Below are 21,454 nucleotides of genomic sequence, written 5' to 3' on the forward strand. Positions count from 1 at the left end.
TTCATAAGTTTTCTCTTTACTAAATTTCGTTCATTTATTTGTGGGTTGGCAATATTAATATTTTCTTTCCGCCGGTTTTGAATTGAGCCAATCCAGAATTTCTGTAATTATTTTTGACCAATCATGTCTTTCTTCTTCGATTTTGAGTGTACTGTCTACACTGACCAATAAAATCGAGTGGGTGTGGCTGTTTTATTCATGAAAGGTCTCGAATTTTCCCCGAGGGTATAAAAACTGCTGATTTTCTTGTCTCTCGGCCACTTCATCAACATTTAACCTAGTGTATGGACATGTAGCAGGAGGCGGGAAGCGCCTCTTTCATCAGGCGGCAGCTCTTCAATAAGGTAATGGCCCTTTAACATCTTTATTTCTTGCTAGCTCAACAGTTTAACCCTCGGGAAAGGTCCGAATCCCTTTACAATGTAAACTATTTTTCCGACATGTAATTTTTTTGCCGTTTGATGTAAAAACTTCATTAAATCTGTAAATGCAATTCGGGGATAGAGAGTGCTTTACCCTCTCGAGCTCCCCTTCATATTGATTGGAGGTGACTACGTTTTGTAACTGGTTTCCTTCCTTTCTGTAATGTCTTAACATTTTCTTATACGAGTCACCTCCATAGTTTGGGACTAGCCCCTGTTTCATCGGCCTAGTGCCTCGTAGGTTTTAAAAAGTTTCATGTAGGAGTGTACGTTCACGCCTCCATTCATTTTGCATTTTGGGCCATTTACTTAACCTATTATATTTTTACTAAGGCCCAGTAGGTTGGGTACAAGATACCCCCGTTTCATTTTGTGTACGTTGTGCCTTGATGGCAATTTAGTGTAAAGCCTGGTATTGCCTTTAATAGGCTTGGAAAACTGAGAGCGGGTCAGCTCTTTTAAGTATTTGGATTTGTGCCTCTAGGAGGCCTGACATTGCTAGGTGGGAGCAAGTGCTCCAGGTTATTAGGGGTTTTCTGCCCTTTGGTAAATATGTGGTTGTGAGCTGAGAGCTCAGAAATTGTAAAAAATTGGGGCTTGAAGCTCAGATTGTGAATTTGTCCCTAAATCTTGGCTTTCCTGGTCTTGTACCTGATTGTCGGTTATTTGTTGACTTGTTATTTGTTAAATTTTGAAATTCTATGTGAAAATTGTTAAGTTTTGCTATTTTCGATAATATAACCTTTAATGCAATTTTAATTCATATCTCGGCCTTGTGGTTAGACCCATTCACCCCGGACCTTCTTTCACCTCTGCTAATCCACCAAACCACGGTAACAAGTGGTAGCAGATCATGGTTGAATGGGTCTCATTTAAGCCCCTTTTGACGGCTAAACATTGCATTTAATTTGAACTCTAACAATTTTCCCTGTTGCTGGAATTTTCTTTTCCAAATTTCTAAATTTGTCAAGCTTTTGCCATCATGTCCATCCCTCGCGAAGTCCTCCTTCCCGGCTATTTGCGCAAGGAGGAATTGATTTACGAATTAACCATTAGAAATGTTCAATCTGGAGGCACGGTTGTGGCCGATACCACCAAACTTAAGGATTCCCTTGATTTGCCGATTAGTATCCCAACCTTGGGAGAGAAAGATATCGATGAGGCTCTCTCCACGATCACTGACAGCACTACTGAACTAGCATCCGTAGTTAGGTTTTTTGAAGTAGGTGATCCATCCCCAAATCAACTTACAAGAGTACAGGCTAGACTGTACCATTTTTATAATAGGGTGAGCGATCTATTGTTTCTTAAGTTAAATGAACTTCAGGGTAAGGAGGCTAGTAATCTTGTAGAACACCTTTCTAAAATGTCCAGTAAAGTTAGTCAGTTGTTAACTGGGACAGTTCCTCCCAAGACCGATCAAGCCACGGTTGCAAACATAGCTAATGTGGAGGATTCTTCCAAGGGGGAAGAAAGTAGCAAATCCGTAGGAGTCCAACAAACATCTGCCCCATTAGAAAATGAGTCCGGTCGTCGTACATCCATTCCTCCATTTGTTTTGAATAATGCACTCTCTGAAACAGATTCTCCGCCCTCTAGGCCGTTACCCACTATGTCACCCGGGTTCAGTAGTTTGCCTCATCGTTTAGCGATGTTGCTTAGGGGTATTTCTAAGTTTTCCGTTAACTCTACTAGTGATGTCATTTCATTTTTAAGATTTTTAGTAGAGTTCCAGGATCACGCTCTTGTCTTTTCTCTTTCCCCGTGCCAAATTCTCCAGATTATTTATCTCTATTCCATTGGTGTCCTCTCGGACAAAATAGTAAGAGCCATAACTGATCAATCACCTGTAGAAGACTTCCACGCCCATCTGTTAGCTAATTTCATTCCGGCTCGAGCTAGGTCTTCTCTAATACAAAAGTACTATTACCGAGTACAGCGTCTCGATGAAGATTTCGCCGATTTCATCCAAGACATTAAGTTCTACACCAGGGTATTTGCTCTTCATTTCCCTGAAGATCAAATTGTACAGGCAATTGTGGAAGGGATTTCACCACCCTACAGGTCATATCTGTGTTTTGCGCCGCGTCCTCAAACATTTGCTGAATTAGAGGCTATGGCTGTCTTAGCCGAAGGACTTAGATATGCCGACACCTTACGTATCGCGAAGGAGCCCCCTCCGTCCTCGAGTAATTTTCGCCATCCACCTCTCCTAACTTCCATAACCCGCAAATATTACGCTTGTGGGTCGGCAGCCCATCTCCGGAACAAGTGTCTTTTGGTTAAATCTAGTGAGACAAGGAATGGAGCAGGGTCATCCCAAGGCTGTTTTAAATGCGGCTCGTTTTCCCATATAGCCAAGAATTGCCCTAATACTAATAGCACCCCCTCCTGCTCAACTTCTGGTGCAACTTCCACCAACGCAAATAATCAGAAATGACTAGTGGCTTCGGCTGAGTCGGCAAATTCATCTTTTCAAGGCTCAGCCTCAAGTAAACCATCCGAAATCGCAGGCGCGGAACATGGTAGAGACGCTTCCAACCCCACCTTGGAGTGCCCTAAAGAATGTCTTAGGATTGCGGCGGATACCCCCGCGCTTGTACCATTTCTCAAAATTGAGTTGAATACTGCTCTAGTAGATTCTGGGAGTGTGTGTTCCATTATTTCAGCTGAATGGTACTCTAAATTAAAGTCTGCCTGTAAGTTTTCTGATTATTGTCCGTCTTCGGTTCAATGCGTTTCGGCTAACACTTCTCCATTAGAAATTTTAGGTTTTATCTTTGCCAAAATTAGAATTACTAAATTTACTTGGAAAGTAAAATTGTTTGTGGCTAAGCATTTGTCTTGCCCCATTATATTAGGAGCAGACATCATGTCTCACACTGGTCTTGTGCTCGACATTCAGAGCAAGTCGTGCACTTTCAAATTTGCTAGTAATTTCAAAATCACCTTATTAAAATGTAATTCTGTGTCGTGTACATCTGTTTCGCCTACCCAGGATGAGACCTTAGACCTTAGACATCTACCTGAGGAGCAGGCTGAGAGTATTCGTAAGCTGTGTCAGTCATTTCCAGATGTTTTGTCCGATACTCTTGGTGTCACTGACCTTATCGAATACAAGATTGAGGTTACGAATTCGATCCCCGTTAGGTTCCCACCCTATAGGTTATCTCCACCAAAAATGAAGGCTCTCAAGGAGATCATCGATCAAATGCTGAAAGATAGTATAATTCGGCAGTCTATGTCGGCATATTCATCGCCTATTTTTTTAGTTCCGAAACCCCGAGGTGGCTTCAGGCCTGTGATTGACTATAGGGCTTTAAATCGGAAGGTGGTGTTACAATCTGTGCCCCTTCCCGACCTTCACAATTGTTTTTCATGGTTTCGCAAAGCTAAGTTTTTCACCATCTTAGACCTTTAATCAGGCGTATAACCAGATCCCTCTAGCTGAAGAATTCAAACATCTTACAGCTTTTGCCACGGATTGGAACTTGTATGAGTACAACCGCGTGCCTTTCGGGCTCCCCACGGGAGCAGCTGTCCTTACGAGACTGCTAGATAGGGTCTTCTCCGACACCAAATTCGCGTACTTATACCATTATCTGGATGATGTCGTCGTATTTTCTGCGACCTTTGAAGAACATCTAGGTCATCTGAAAGAGGTCCTTAATCGCCTTCGTAAGACAGGGTTAACTGTGAACTGTGCTTTTGCTAAGCCTTCCATGTCATTTATAGGGCATATTGTGTCGCCCGATGGGGTCGCAGTCGATCATTCTAGAACACAGGCCATCCGTGATTTCAAACCTCCCAAGGACATCAAATGTATTGCCAGATTCATTGGCATGGTGAATTTCTTCAGGAAATTTATTCCTAACTTCGCTAACAGAGCGGCGCCCTTGAACTTACTTCGTAGGAAAGGCGTCAAATTTGAATAGGGGCCTTCTCAACAAGCCGCTTTCGAAGACCTGAAATTAGCGCATTGTAACGCCCCTGTCCTTGCTATGCCTAATTTCTCGAAGATATTCATCGTCCAAACCGACGCGTCGTCGGCGGTGGCTGCAGACCTTCTTCAAGAGACTGAACTAGGGAGGCGACCCATCGCCTATACATCTAGGACATTATCGGCTTAAGAAGCTAAGAATTCCATCTATGAACTTGAGGGTTTGGCAGTCTTACTTGCGCTAGAGAAGTTCCGCCTCTATCTGGAACACGTCAAGTTCGACTTGGAAACGGATAACCAAGCTTTAAGCTGGGTCTTAGCTAGGCCGCGTCGTACTGGTCGCATAGCCCGTATGTTTTCTACTGATGTAGAGACCGCCGAACAGGAAGATAGTTCTTCACTTCCCGAGTCCATACCTCCTGGTGTAAATGCCATTCTAACTGATGCTCCCATGTTGTTAGGGATATTGAAAAATATCAACGTGAAGATCCGACGCTGGCCCCTGTTATGGGAGCCCTTTCTTCTGGGGAACATGTCGTCCCTTATGTGTTGCGGAATGGGGTTTTATGTTGCCCGTCAAAGCATGATCAGAAGATGAAAGTTGTGTTTCCAGCTGTTGTTGTACCTATGATCTTCAAGTACTACCATGAGGCACCTTTAGGGGGGCATTTAGGCATCTTCATAACCCGAGAAAAGATCCGAGAAATGTTCATTTGGAAAGGTATGGACGGTGAAATTCAAGAATTGGTAAAGGCTTGTAAATCTTGTTGGCTTAGTAAACCTACCATGTCCACAAAGCAAGGGCTATTGTCTTCTCATCAAGCGTCGCGCCCCATGGAACGCCTCTATATCGACTACGTAGGACCCTTCCTCCAATCAAAGGGGAATGCTAATAAATTCATCCTTGTGTGCGTAGATGGTTTCACAAGATTTTCCTGGCTATTTCCGACTAAGCTGGCTACCGCTCAGTCCACCATTTCTTGTTTAAATTCCACCTTTGCTTCTTTTGGTCAATGTCAATGTATTCTTTCTGACAATGCTAAAGCTTTCACTTCCAATCTCTTCCGTAAATTCTGTTTTGATCTGTCCATCTATCATGTAACTACCTCTGCATACTATCCTCAACCATCTCTGGCTGAACGGGTCAATCGTAATCTGAGGTCGGCTCTAATTGCCTATCATCATGATGATCATTCTAGGTGGGATACTTCCCTGCATTGGTTGGCCTTCGCTTTGAATTTGGCGGTTCATGAATCTCATAAGTTCACTCCAACTTCGCTGATGTTTAAGTTCGTACCCAACACGCCGCTCTCTAACCTTTGGTCTCTTAGTGATATTCTACCTGAGGCAATAGATCCCGATAATATTAGAGATCTTCGGAAGAAGGCTAAGGCCAATTTTAAAGTTTCCCATGAAATGGTTAGGGAAAAATATGATCGTGGACGGAGGCCCACCAATTTAAAAGTAGGAGATCAAGTTATGGTTAAGAACTTTGTTCCCGCGGGCAAGCTTGTCCCCAGATTTCATGGGCCGTGCATCATTTTGGATTTCCTGACTCCTGTTACATTATTGGTGAGCAATCCAGCCACCGAGAGGATCTTTAGGGTACACCTGTCTCAGGTGAAACCTGTGTAATGTCATTGTTAATGTAGCTATCTACGTTTTGCAACCGTGTGAAGTTTATATTTTGTTTTAGAGGCCTTCTTCCCCAATTTATTTTAATTGTTATAGAAATAGGTATTTGATATACGATCCTCCCCTCTGGTTATTCTGCTGTCCTTTCCCTTGCGGCCACTACCAAGCTCCCGTCTCCTGGTAAACCATACCAGTGGCTATAATTTTCCACGCCGCTGGCCCATCAGCCTCACCAAAAAGATCGTACCCTAAAATAAGAAGTCACCAACAAATTCTGCCGCCGATATCTGACTGTTTCAGTGCCCCGCAGCCGTTCGTCATAGTACAGCCACCGAAGTGGGGAAGGGCCCACTCCACTCCCGTGATGTCTTCCTGTGTACGGCGCGCCGGAGTCCATCTCCCGGCAAATGCTAATGTGCGACGCACCAACCGCCAGCTTATCTGGGGACTGTAAATAAACTTCGCATCTGCGGCGTCCTTCACCACGACTACCCCTCTCATAGTAGCGGGAGAGAGGTATCTCAGGGTACTTGAGGGGTCCGGGGGACCTCGACTGGACATCGGCAGCGGCGGCTGGTCTTGCCGTCGAAATTTTCATCATGTAGTTGGCATTCTACGGCAACAAAGACACTCTAAATCTGGGGTTTATCTAGTTATCCCCCCAAAAAACTTTGAAATTATTTTTTGGTAAAAATTCTTCTGCCAATCAACGTTAATAGACTTGGCCAATTTCTCTTCAACTATTAATGTTTCTTCCTTGTTCTTCCACCAATCTATTTACAAGGAAGTAGAAATTTTCTTCAACTGATGATTAATTTTTGTAAAAGAAAAAAAAACCTTCTTCTGTGTCACCCCTTGGAAGGACATTGGTGGGGGGGAGGGAGGTCTATACCGGGCGGTACACCCCTACGCCGCAGTGTTAAATCTTGCGCCAATAAATCCTCCTTTTCAGGAGAAACTCTGAACTTTAAAAACTGGATCAACTCATAAGTTTCTCAGAATATGTCACTACCGTAAATTTTGTGATTACGAAGTTGTCAATACTGTGTGGATTTCAACTTGTTTTGTTTTCCATTTGATCAAGGAGTGTGGACATTCTCTTATAGATGTCTCTACTAAAAAACTATGATCATGCACCCTGGTGCGAAATGAAGGAACTTTTTTGAAGAAATTTTGTATCCATAAGTTTTCTCTTTACTAAATTTCGTTCATTCATTTGCGGGTTGGCAATATTAATATTTTCTTTCCGCCAGTTTTGAATTGAGCCAATCCAGAATTTCTGTAATTAATTTTTGACCAATCACGTCTTTCTTCTTCGATTTTGAGTGTACTGTCTACACTGACCAATAAAATCGAGTGGGTGTGGCTGTTTTATTCATGAAAGGTCTCGAATTTTCCCCGAGGGTATAAAAACTGCTGATTTTCTTGTCTCTCGGCCACTTCATCAACATTTAACCTAATGTATGGACATGTAGCAGGAGGCAGAAAGCGCCTCTTTCATCAGGCGGCAGCTCTTCAATAAGGTAATGGCCCTTTAACATCTTTATTTTTTGCTAGCTCAACAGTTTAACCCTCGGGAAAGGTCCGAATCCCTTTGCAATGTATACTATCTTTCCGACATGTATTTTTTTCCGTTTGATGTAAAAACTTCATTAAATCTGTAAATGCAATTCGGGGATAGAGAGTGCTTTACCCTCTCGAGCTCCCCTTCATATTGATTGGAGGTGACTACGTTTTGTAACTGGTTTCCTTCCTTTCTGTAATGTCTTAACATTTTCTTATACGAGTCACCTCCATAGTTTGGGACTAGCCCCTGTTTCATCGGCCTAGTGCCTCGTAGTTTTTAAAAAGTTTCATGTAGTAGTGCAAGTTCACGCCTCCATTCATTTTGCATTTTGGGCCATTTACTTAACCTATTATATTTTTACTAAGGCCCAGTAGGTTGGGTACAAGATACCCCCGTTTCATTTTGTGTAAGTTGTGCCTTGATGGCAATTTAGTGTAAAGCCTGGTATTGCCTTTAATAGGCTTGGAAAACTGAAAGCGGGTCAGCTCTTTTAAGTATTTGGATTTGTGCCTCTAGGAGGCCTGACATTGCTAGGTGGGAGCAAGTGCTCCAGGTTATTAGGGGTTTTCTGCCCTTTGGTAAATATGTGGTTGTGAGCTGAGAGCTCAGAAATTGTAAAAAATTGGGGCTTGAAGCCCAGATTGTGAATTTGTCTCTAAATCTTGGCTTTCCTGGTCTTGTACCTGATTGTCGGTTATTTGTTGACTTGTTGTTATTTGTTAAATTTTGAAATTCTATGTGAAAATTGTTAAGTTTTGCTATTTTCGAAAATATAACCTTTAATGCAATTTTAATTCCTTCTTTAATTCTTTCACCTCTGCTAATCCACCAAACCACGGTATCAATGATTATTATTATTATTATTATTATTATTATTATTATTATTATTATTTAAAAAACCTACAACCTGTTTTCCAGTCATTGACCGGATCAGGGATGGAATGAATGAAATATCTATAGGCTATTATTACAATGGGGTCGCCACTCCCAAGGTGATTTATTAATGACTGATAGATGCTATGAAATGATAATGGAGAGTGTTGCTGGAATGTTTTTTTTTTGCTACTTGCTTTAAGTCGCACCGACACAGATAGGTCTTATGGCGACGATGGGACAGGAAAGGGCTGGGAGTGGGAAGGAAGCGGCCGTGGCCCCAATCAAGGTACAGCCCGTTGCTGGAATGAAAGATGACAGGGAAACCCGGAGTACCCGGAGAAAAACCTGTCCCGCCTCCGCATTTTCCAGCACAAATCTCACATGGAGTCACCGGGATTTGAACCACGGTATCCAGCGGTGAGAGGCCGACGCGCTGCCATCTGAGCCACGGAGGCTCCCATTATTATTATTATTATTATTATTATTATTATTATTATTATTATTATTATTATTATTATTATTGTTTAAACTCAATATCACGGTATGTATGTTGTAACCATAGCCTATTGCTAACTGCGCCAAAGCCTACAATCCTCCGAGGAGACAGGTGAATAGTTTGTACCTACATCATACTTTCGACAGATATAATATAGGGTATTAAGATTAGGCGTCCAGAATGTGATGTATCTACACGCAGCAAAGCATCAGACAGAACGTCATTCTGTTCTAGCTAAACAGCTGATGGAACGCAATGAATAAAATACACCCTCCGTTTTGACGTTTATCATTGCAACACATGACTGTGCAAAGGAAGAAAACGGAGTGTTGTCTTTAGAAGTTGAGCGAAGGTCCAAGAATAGCGGCGGGATGTAAGCAGTTCTGTAAACATTAACAATGTCAAGTAGGAAGAGATCGGCTGTATGGGAGTACTTTGAAGTCTCTGAAATTGTTCCCAATAAAGCTGTATGCAACATACAGTATGTAATATTATACTTTAAGTTAAAACAGAAGTTCAAACACCATGGCTACTTCCAGGCTGCACAATAATAATAATAATAATAATAATAATAATAATAATAATAATAATAATAATAATAATAATAATAATAGAACGCTGCCGTTATCGACATTAGAAAAAGGGGGTACACAGTGTGGAAACTGTCCCCATCCCACGCACATTTTTGGTCCTACTTGTCTATATTTCAAGTTGAAAGTTTGTTAGTACACTAAGTCATAAATTATTTGCCTATGATAATAATAATTATTATCGTAACAATCAAATTATTGACGGCTGATGACTCAACAAAACCAATCATCAGCAGCAAACATATTGCAATCGATATCACAAAAATATTATGTGGGTGACCCTGAATGCCGTGCACTCCAGTACAATAGATTCTAGTTCTATGACACGTCCACAGATAGCGACACTAGTATGCTTGGACTCGAGTCTGGAGTCGAGTATACCGATTCTAAGAGCACATTACTCGATTCTACTCGATTCCGTCACTAGCCCATCACTACTCTCAACATACTGACTGTCGTCCTGTGTCTGCTTAACACCACCTACGTCATCTGCCACGTCACTTAAACCTTCTAGAATAGACTGGCCTTCGCTTCCGGGCGTGTATATATTGGACTGCCTCGCCCGTCTTAGGCACGCCGCTCACCTCTCTGAAAGCGGACTACTTACTCCTGCACCTCATCCTGTGTTTTTGATTCGGCCGGGTGACGACACAGCTTTAATTTCGCACCTAGCCGACACAAAAAAAGCAAATCGGCTGACACCACGATGGAAGTCGGACGCCCCCAAATATCCACCTGCCTCGTCCTGGATGTCGACACTGCAATTTCCATAGACTCAATCCTCTCCGATCTCCTCACGACTGGAGTTTACCATGCTATCCGGCTATATGACGGACTCGACCCAGTATCTTCTGTTCTTCTCTACTGCAACACACCAGCTGCACGTGATCGCCTTCTTCATACTGGTGCATACATCTGTTTTCGTCTCCATAGAGTGGTCACTTCTCCCGGACGTCTTCTCACCGAGCTCCACTTCACTTCATCTGCCACCGCTGCTTCGACTGCCGCCTGCACGCCACCTTCATACATCCCCCCGCCTCCATACATTCCCACGACACGACGTTCGTCCTTCCCATGCACCACCACTACTACCATCACCATCACCACCACCTCCCCAACACCCCACTCTTTCTTCACAACCCCTACCACTACTCTGGTTACATCCCATTCAACCCCTCTAATGACCGCTACTCTCCCCACTCCTCCCAAACCCGCCCACCCTCTTCAACAACCCACATCTCTACCCTCACCGGCAGCAGACACGGCACGTCTCTCGTCACAACCACCATCAACGGACTGCACTTGCGTCATCCGTGGCGTGGATCCACTCCTGCACGACGAAGACAATGCCCAGGAACTCCATATGGCAGGCACGCCTCTTCGACGGGTCTCCCGCATCTATCACGCCTCTGGACCTTCACGCCTCGTGCGCCTTCACCTACCGACCCCTGCGGATGCACAACACCTCATCGCCACTGAACTACATCTTCACGGCCGATACCATCACGTAGAACCGTCTCGCTCTCCTCCCCAACCTTCTAACCGCCCTACCACGCCCCGTCGTCGTCCCCGGCCCACTCCTTGCCAAACCTCTCGTCCGCCCAACATCTTTACCTCACCATCTCCCCTCTTCCATTTCTTACTCACTTCTCTGTTTAACTTCTCTTCCCTCTTTCACATCCTCGCCCTTCACCTCCCACCTCCAAATCAACATAAACTTTTCCTTGTCTCATCTCAGTAGCCCAGACTGTGCCCTACTGCTTACACTCTAAATCATGACTCTATTCTCTCATATGTTGTACCATTGTATCTTATTGTAAATAAAGCTCATACTATCTTTACACCCCCTTAGCCAAGAGGACGCCTCCCCGCATCTCCTTCTCTATTTACTTCACCTTTGCAACAATCCCCTAAAATTCGCATATCCATAGCCCACCTCATTAAATTTGTCACATCGCTCTTCCCGTCTCACTCATTCCTTGTTCCACACAGTTCTCTTCGCTTCCCTTGGCCCGAGCGAGCGCGTCACGCTCTAAGGGGCCCACCTCACCCTTCAGGCGGGGAATGAAAACGAGAAAAAAAGTTTCACCTGCACCGTCTTAGGCAGGTTCATAAGGACGAGCTTGACTGTGCTAGCGGGAACACGTGCGTGTCTCTCGCTCCACTGTCCCTCTCCTCGCCAGGCGAACTGTACCTCTTTAAGTGCAAGCCAGGCAACTGTACTTATTAGTACTTTTCCTAAGGAGCATTTTTCTAAGCTGAGCACTTCTCAGTGCTCGCTTTTCTCTTTCAGGATTTTATTTCAGGAGGACCAGGATGGATAAGCCATTCATGCCGGAGAGACCGGCGAACTGCGACTGCGAGGGAGCCATCGAGGGACTTCAAGAGGTGCTGAGCTCGGAGGTCGTCCCCGCCCCAGATGTTTGACTCCCGGCGCTGATGGTGTACTGCCGGTGGGGCCAGGAGACCTACCGGGAGACGCTCCGCATACTCGATGTTCTAACTACGATCGCGGACAGGAGTCGATCATGGAGCTCATTGGCGAGGTGTTCCCTGGCTGGGCGGTCATCATCCGCCTTAGGGACGCGGACCGCTTCATGATCTACGAGAAGCTGGCGTCAACCTATTTTCAGGTTGTCCGGCTACCAGGACTCAGGCAGCACCTGGACGCCTCAGGCTACCAGGAGGCAGCCACGCAGACGGAGGCGAGGACCGACGACGATGGCGGCGCTCCAAAGCGCCGCGACGGCGCGAACCCAGTTGGACCGCTGTAATTTACGAAGTAACTTACACGCAGACAAACAAGACCACCAGCCAGGATCGTCGACCACCTGCCAGGGCGAAGTGGACACAGACGCAGGCCTACCAGCAAGGGCCCGTAACCCGGGCGCAAACCAGGAAAGCGCCCGTGACGGTGAATGGCAGCGTAGCAGTGGAAAAGGACGCCCCCTGGCGTTCTGAAGCTGCTGTCCAGGCCCAGCCTGACAGCATGTCTGTCGAGCTGCAGACCTCGATCCGCGCCCCACAGGACAGGGAACGCAGTCGAGTGTTAGCACCGACCGACGCCACCGCCGACAGCCAGGAGTAGGAAGAAGACGGCGACGCAGCGGAACCGCCCGCTACCCTGGGGTCGCCAGGCAGGGAGGAGGGCCACCAGGAAGAGGCCTCTTCCCCTGCTGAGAAGAGATCCCCGGGAAGAAGAAGAAGACGCCGCCCCAGTACCAGAAGGAAGAAGACGCCGTCCCACCAGGAGAGGGCCGCCCAGCCGCAACCCAGGACTGCTCTCAGGACAGTAGTCAACCGAGGAGCAAATCAGGAGAGGACCTCATCGGGTAGCGGCGGTCAGGTGAGATTGAAACGTCCCCCTCAGCACCTCTTGCAGTGTTTCTGCTGTCTGAGGTGGGGCCACCGGCAGGAGAGGTGTGGGCTCCAAGTGAAGTGCAACCGTAGTGGGGGTGATCACCACTACACGGCCTGCGCAACGTTTAAGGAGGCACCGGTGTGCGGCCTCCCATCGCAGTTGCTCAGTCTCAGTCTACCGGGCCATGGCGCAGGCAGAGAGAAAGTAGGCTCGGCGTCATGACCCACCCCCTTCCAGGAGTCCCCTGACTTGGCGGGCTTGGCCTCATTCTCCGGGATCGGAGACTCGGTACTAGGGACCCCAAGGAGGTGGTGCTGTGCGGCGGGCCCTAGTGGTACTCGATGCATGGCTCCGCAGCCGGCAAGGCCCGCGCTAGTCACGGCAGTGCCCAGATGGACTGATCCCCTGGCAGAAGGAACGGCGAGACGATGGATCATGGCTGGTGCATGATACCTCTTCTCAACTAACACTACCACTACCTTTCCAGCCCACATCCTTGTATGTGCTATCACAAGATGTTAGGTTGAACATGTAGGCTATTTCTCTTTCTGCCTATGTGGTTTTTCCCTGACCCTTCAATACCACACCTTAACACTATCCAACCAATACAATCTTTGCCGTGGTAGTGAGTCTGACTCGGAAACCGGCAGATACTCCTTGTATCAATTCCCACTCTTCCCCTGCTATCTCTTTCTTCTTAGAAATTAATAGCATGTCGGAGGCCATGTAGATTGAGTCGATGGTCATGCGGGGGGAGCGGGCTTCGGGGGCCCCCCGAAAAAAAAGAAAAAGTCTTAGGCAGACTGGCATCTACTTGTGTAAAGTGTGTGTTTGTGGAGGGGCCACTGACCTCGCTCGGCTTACCGTGTGATGCGGTTTCCATTCCCGTCCAGCTGGAAAACTTTATATTGTCGGATTTGGCTGAGCTAAAACACTTTACATGCAGATTGTTGGAAAACTTTAACTTAGCCATTCAGGCGTGTTGGGTGTTAGTACATTCTTGATATTCAAAGGCCTTGGTTTGCGCCTAAATTCTTACTACTTTCTACTTATCAAAATTACTTTTTAATTACGTTCTGCAAATTAATTGATGTGGACTGAGGGTGGACATAGCCAACAGAATTTTCTCAAGCTTTGAAATTTGGACATTAATTGGTGGATGAGCTTTCTCCTGTATCACACACTCGGAGTTCCTTTTTCTTCCTACCATGTCGTTGTCGTTTCGATCCTCCTCCTTTCCCTCCTCTTTCTCTTTCACTAGGATCATTAGGTTTTTATAAAAACGCCCTGGAGGTGTTTGATTTGTAATTGTGGCCAAATATTATAATCATCATAGAAAAAGGACAGTTGCTTTTTCAAAAGTTTTATATCAAAATCCCTAGGAAGAAAATCATCTGAGATGATTATGTATGAACCCCTTCTTTTAAAATAATTGTAACAATCCTGTGTAGTAGTTCCCTTGTATAGGTGAAATCTACAGCAAATAATATTGTCCTGAGGTCATGATGTATGAAATGTTTTTGTGAAAATGTAAACAATATTGTGTGGTAGTTTCCTATTACTTTCTTCCTGTTAAGGGAAGCTTGGGTATTTCTTTGGTGATTTATGTCCAGGGTTTGTTTCAGACCTATTTTGCTTCTATGTTAATCAGCGTGTATTCTGCCAAAATTTTACTGTTCCAATACAGTTGTTTGTCTAAAACTATCGAACGGTAATATGTTCTTTTTTGTTTGGTACCTACCACGGAAAACCTCTCCCACTATCTCCCCCCCCCCCCCAGTACTGCACTGCTTCTTGTCACTCTGCTTGTTCTCTTTGGTTGATGCGATCGACTTCTTGGTGCAGTGTAGCCATTATTTTGAAATCGTCTTGATTCTTCTAACAGCAGTAATGGAAAATATACCATGCAGGAAACTTGACATTTATATTGTTGCAGGTTAAAATGCCACAAACCTATAAACTTTCCCAGAGTAGTGGCAGGCGAATAGTTCTCCAGAATGCACGGTTTTATATACCCTACTGGAAGAGTTAAACAGTGGCTCCTATTTCAGTTTGCCTATACGTGGAAACATCAAAGTTGGAAGTGTGCCTGCTCCATGCTATATATTTCTTTAAGCAAACTCCATTGAAGATAGGACAAAGGAAATGTTCCCTCCCCACCATAAATTTGGGTTGAACGCTAGGTTTCCACTATTTACATCATGGTTGGACAGGAATCTTTCACTATTGTAGGGCTTCCACTCTCTTGGGCAGGTCGGTTATCATTGCCCTGCACACTTCTTCAACATAGTTGTCTTCCTTTCCTATATTGCTGTAGCCCGAGCCAACAGCTATCCTGCTCTGCCACTGTACTCTCTCTCACAACTTCCGATAGTGGCTCTTCTTTCTCTGTCATGTTTACATTTTCCTACCAGGCTTTCATAATTAAATGTGAAAGCAATGCTGTGAAGATCCATTAAAAATGAAAAAGTACTACACTGTAACTTTGTTACACAAAGGCCAGTTTATTTAGCTATTATAAGTTCAAGACAAAAAATCACCAAGCAGTGCAGTTTGAGGGAGGGCTGAGCTCTGTATTCGGGAGGCGAGTGGGCTGGACCCACCATCTGCTGTACTGAGAACGGCTTTCTATTGTGTCCCATTCTCACTTTCAGGCAAATGCTGGGATAGGTCTTTTTATAGGACACAGTCGATCCCTTCTCACCCTTCAAAGCACTTCATATTACCATTACACATCTTCTGGCTAGAAAGAGGGCATCACCCTCTATATGGCCCGCCTTATCCTTTCAATGTAAGGAGTGAAAGCTAAAAATAAATAAGTAAAAATACAGTTTTGGACAATATTTCTACTTACAGACATACGCAAATGTCTTCGGAGATTGTTGTCTGTGTTATTTTCCCATACCCTCAATTTATTAATTTTCGTAACTGAAGAGAAAAGATGCAGTGTCACCATGCATTCTCTGCAGTGTGTTATGTTTGCCTGTCCTTGCTTTACATTCTGTAAGATCACAAAAGGGAAGAAACCAAACTAGAATTTATTTAACCTTCGAAAGAAAATAAAGCATTGTGAGCAAGGATCATGAACCCACACTTGCAGTAGCAACGGTAATTATGGAGTACACACTTATGAGTGCACAGAGCAGCGGAGTAGTAAGAGAACCAAAAGAGAATGGCGACGTGCACTCCATGACCATAGTCAATCAATCGGTACTAATAGGCATTTAGGGCACTCGCCCAGGTGGCACATACCTTATCTGTTACTTTCCTAGCCTTTTCTTAAATGATCACAAATAAATTGGAAAATTATTGAACAATTCCCTTCGTAAGTTATTCCAATCCCTAACTCCCCTTCCTATAAATGAATATTTGCCCCAATTTGTCCTCTTGAATTCCAACTTTATCTTCATATTGTGATCTTTCCTACTTTTAAAGACACCACTCAAACTTATTCGTCTACTGATGTCCTCCCACGTCATCTCTCCACTGAGATACCACTTATCAGATCAAAAATTAGATGTATGGCTTTTCAGGCGTTTGCTCTATTAACCAGCATTTCGTTTTAGGTCTGGTGAAAAGATATCTAGTTCCTTCCACGGGAATTTAGAATCTCCACATACCACTTAGTCGAGCAGCTCGTCTCCTTTCTCCCAAGTCTTCCCAGCCCAAACTTTGCAACATTTTTGCAACGCTACTCTTTTGTCAGAAATCACCCAGAACAAATCGAGCTGCTTTTTTTTTTATTTTTCCATTTTGTGAATCAAGTAATCCTGGTGAGGGTCACATACACTGGAACCATACTCTAGTTGGGGTCTTACCAGAGACTTATACGCCCTCTCCTTTACATCCTTACAACAACCCCTATATACCCTCATAACCATGTGCAGGGATCTGTACCTTTTATTTACAATCATATTTATGTGGTTACCCCAACGAAGGTTTTTTTTTATATTAAAGGTACATACAATGATACACAAAAGGAACTTTCACTCCATCAACACAGTAATTAAAACTGCGAGGACTTTTCCTATTTGTGAAACTCACAACCTGACTTTTAACACCATTTATAATCATACAATTGCCCACCGTCCATCTCACAACACTATCGAGGTCACCCTGCAGCCGCTCACAATCTTTTAACTTATTTATTACTCTGTACAGAATAACATCATCTGCAAACAGCCTTATCTCTGATTCCACTTCTTTACACATGTCATTGATATATGTTAGAAAACGTAAAGGTCCAATAATACTGCCTTGAGGGATTCCCCTCTTAATTATTATAGGGTCAGATAAAGCTTCGCCTACGCTAATTCTCTGAGTTCTATTTTCTAGAAATATAGCCACCCATTCCATCACTCTTTTTTCTAGTCCAATAGTACTCATTTTTGCCAGTAGTCTTCCATGATCTACCCTATCAAATGCCTTAGGTAGGTGAATCGCAATGAAGTACATTTGGCTTCATTGGAATAAACTCTCCTAAACCCAAACTGCCTTCTGTCAAACCCCTTCTCAAACATGTTTAATATAATCAGAAAGAATGCTTTCCCAAAGCTTACATGCAATACATGTCAAACTGACTGGTCTGTAATTTTCAGCTTTATGTCTATCACCCTTTCATTTATACACAGGGGCTACTATAGCAACTCTCCATTCATTTGGTACAGCTCCTTCTCAAACATGTTTAATATAATCAGAAAGAATGCTTTCCCAAAGCTTACATGCAATACATGTCAAACTGACTGGTCTGTAATTTTCAGCTTTATGTCTATCACCCTTTCATTTATACACAGGGGCTACTATAGCAACTCTCCATTCATTTGGTACAGCTCCTTCAACCAAACAATAATCAAATATTTCAGATATGGTACTATATCCCAACGCAGTGCCTTTAGTATATCCTCAGAAATCTTATCAATTCCAGCTGCTTTTCTAGTTTTCAACTTTTGTATCTTACTCTAAATGTCATTGTTATCATAGGTAAATTTTAATACTTCTTTAGTACCGTATTACTCACCTCTCCTATCTGGACATTATCCTTGTAACCAACAATCTTTACATACTGCTGACTGAATACTTCTGCCTTTTGAATATCCTCGCATACACAATCCCCTTGTTCATTAATGATCCCTGGAATGTCCTTCTTTGAACCTGTTTCTGCCTTAAAGTACCTATATATACCCTTCCATTTTTCACTAAAATTGTATGACCACCAATTATGCTTGCCATCATGTTATCCTTAGCTGACTTCTTTGCTAGATTCAATTTCTGAGTAAGTTCCTTCAATTTCTTCTTACTTCTATAACCATTTCTAATTCTATTTCTTTCCAACCTGCACCTCCTTCTTAGTCTCTTTACTTCTCTGTTATAATACAGTGGATCCTTACCATTCCTTACCACCTTTAAAGGTACAAACGTATTTTCACTTTCCTCAACAATTGCTTTAAACCCGCCCCAGAGTCTGTTTACATTTTTATTTACCATTTTCCAGCGATCATAGTTACTTTTTAAAAACTCCCTCATGCCTGTTTTATCAGCCATGAGCGACCACAGTGTGAAAGAAAAGTGGTGACGGTCAAATGATTGCTATCCGTTACTTCACCAAACAATTTTCTAACATAATTATTCAGAAATATCGTATAACAAATTTTGAAATGCCTTTTGTACAAAAGATACACAAGCGCTGCCCTTGTTGGTGGGGATTATGCAAATGCGACCTTACACATAAGTGAGATAGGAGGATGTTATTGAAGTGGATAAACATTTAGTGCTTGAGTGGGTAGTGAAGGGATAGCATGCAACATGCACTGCATGTGTCATCAAGTGCGTCACGACACAGAGAGAAAATTAACCTAACCTAACCTGACGTACCGAGACCGTGGTAGCCGTGCACGAATTTGCTCTGGGCCGGAACATGAGATGCTGCCACCTTCGCCGCACTTGAGCAATCACCTGAAACATAATGACACTCATGACACTTATATTTTCATAGATTTTCTAATCAGTAATGAATAGCTTATATCATCCTCCATTATCTTCCTGGAGATACATTTTTTGTTTCCTATACTAATAAAACTAGTGTTTGTGATACATGCTCGTATTATTTATTGATCCATAAATCTAGCACAGAGGAGGTGGTCATGCCAGACACTTCATCTAGTGGGCGCACGGTATAGAAACGGGTGTACACAGTCATGGATGCATTATAAGTAAGAGTACAACACTTAAACATTTCCAAAGTTATCGAGCATTGAATGGGTTGTTTGGATGGTATTTCTTACTGACATAACAAGTCATATGAATGCTTTTAAGGTTTCTTTATTGGCAAAATGGCAATTAATTGCAGATATATTTACTAACTGCCTGCTGTCATTTCTTGATGGATACAGTACTTTTGCATCCATCTCTTGGCACAGGCCAGAGTAAAGTGTAGCTGCCATCGAAGTGCCAGTCAACATCCATGGCTGTGACAATATGGAAGTTGCTGGGGTATGGGTAGTGCTGAGTAATGACGTTCAGAGCATGACTAATGCATCTGAGTGTTATGAAAGGTGCTGCTCATAGGGTCAGTCGTGCTGCAATAGTACTTTCTGAGCCAGTGAGGAAAGCAATGGCAAAATACCTCCCTCCTCATCTTGCCTAGTACACCTCATTTTGGTGCTGCCATTGGTTTTTGGGGTTTCCTTATAACGGTACCTTGGTGGTGCTATATGAGGATCCAACCAGCCTCTGGGCTGATGACCTAACAGACAGATATTTACTAAACTTCATGCAATGAAAATGAAATGTGAGCTCTGGACAAAGTTATAGTGGTATAATTTCATATGTTTTCAGTTCATTAAATCTCTCATAAATTTAAAAAACTTTGAAGGAAAGATTCGAGGAGATGTAGTTCCTTCACCCTGATTTTGATATATATTTTACCATTTTCAGTTGATGTCACAACTGAATCTTCAGAGGTGCAGTTAGAAGTAATAGATTTTCAATATGATGGTGCCATTAAGGAGAGTTTCATGCTGAAGAATGACATAATTCTTGTTCACACATTCCACGCGATAGACTTTCATGGCTACACGTGAAAGAGGCATTTATAACGTGCATATTTGGCTGAATATATTTATGTGAGCAACTCTTTCCCACCTAAAGGATTTGTGAATCGAATCAGAACACCAATAGCAAATGTCAGATAGTCATCTGAAGGCAATTCTTCGTCTGCACACTATTAGAAGTATTATTCTAGACATTTCCTTGCTTGCTGTAAAGCATGGAAAACAATCATAAAATGAAGTAAAATAATAATTATACTGCGTACATTTTTGTTATATGTTTTTTTAAATTTCGTCTGTCGTTTGCTAGCCTGGTGCAGTCTATGTAAGGCAGGCCTTCTGAAGAGGGTGAGTGGCATTTGATTTGCCGTGTATGGGAAACTGCATGTTATTATGATGGAGGGTAGTGTTGTATGTTATGTGTTATTTGCAGGGATGTCGGGGAAAGAATCAAGTCCCTGAGCCAAGAGTATTAACCGTTTAAAACTTAATCCTTCAACCCGGCTGGGTTCGATTCCGGGGCCCCGGGGACTGAAGGCCAAGATGGTGACCACTCAGCCAAGAATCTAGACTGGATATTTGATGTAAATGCACCATAAATAACAAAAGGAACTGGAACATTTTGCTTTCAAATATTGCTGTCGACTCATCGAGTTCTCCATAATAATACTCACACAATATGTATAATTTATTATGATCGTACAATGAAAATATTATGCTCGTACACCACATTGGAATTCAGTGTTGGAACTGCCACTACTGAACCCCTCTCGTTCAAGCAACTCTGCATAACACGATGCCTTAGAAGAAATTATTTTTTGTGAACTGTACAGCGCAGGGGTTATAAAGGCATCCGGGCTAAAGTATGTGTGACGCAACCACTCTACGCCCAGTGTCTGCCTAGCAGAAACTACACACATCAGAATTCCTGCCTGCCTGACCACCCCTGATTTAGCAATACAAGAAATCATATTCCAACATCAGATTAGAAATTATAGTGCTACAATGAAGTAAATTTAAACATATATATTCGCTTTAGAAACTAATATTCTCAGTTGCCCATTTTTATTTCAACTCGTACACACTTATCTCCCTTTCTAGATAACAATTATTACAGTTTTGGGAAAAACTCATTGCTCATTTTCCAATGATTTTCCTAAATTTGTCTAATCATGGAAAACCTATGTCAAGGCAAGTCAGCTTAGAGTGAAATAGGCCTACAGTACATGTCTCTTAACGATGACTATTATATGCAGTACAATAACTGCAACTGTATCTGGTGAACAATAGGTTTTCAAACAAAGCTCAATAAAGGGAAAATGGTGTGTAACTTATGATGGATATGTTCCACTTAAAATTCTACTTATAATGACCAGAATGTGACAATATAACTAAATATTTTTATATTTTAATGATAATTGGTACATTCAATTCTAGTCTGAAGATTTTAGCATCCTAGTAAAGAGCTGATTATCATACCAGCTGAAAACATTAAGGCAGTGGATAGCAGAGGCTGCAGTT

At 43.2% G+C, this 21,454-nt stretch overlaps 1 protein-coding gene across 2 annotated transcripts in view; it reads right to left on the minus strand.

The window, feature by feature from the left end:
• Dh31-R (Diuretic hormone 31 Receptor) overlaps positions 1–21,454 on the minus strand; it is a 596,582-nt gene that overhangs the window by 21,820 nt on the left and 553,308 nt on the right. The window contains exon 9 of one of the 2 annotated variants that reach the window (XM_067139429.2): positions 18,759–18,839. In XM_067139429.2, the coding sequence (XP_066995530.1) occupies positions 18,759–18,839 (81 nt within the window). Of the gene's footprint in view, positions 1–18,749; positions 18,840–21,454 lie in introns of both variants that reach the window. The other variant, XM_067139428.2, reaches the window with a different exon arrangement.

The sequence above is a fragment of the Anabrus simplex genome, chromosome 2 (genome assembly GCF_040414725.1).
Source record: "Anabrus simplex isolate iqAnaSimp1 chromosome 2, ASM4041472v1, whole genome shotgun sequence".
NCBI classification, from domain to species: domain Eukaryota; kingdom Metazoa; phylum Arthropoda; class Insecta; order Orthoptera; family Tettigoniidae; genus Anabrus; species Anabrus simplex.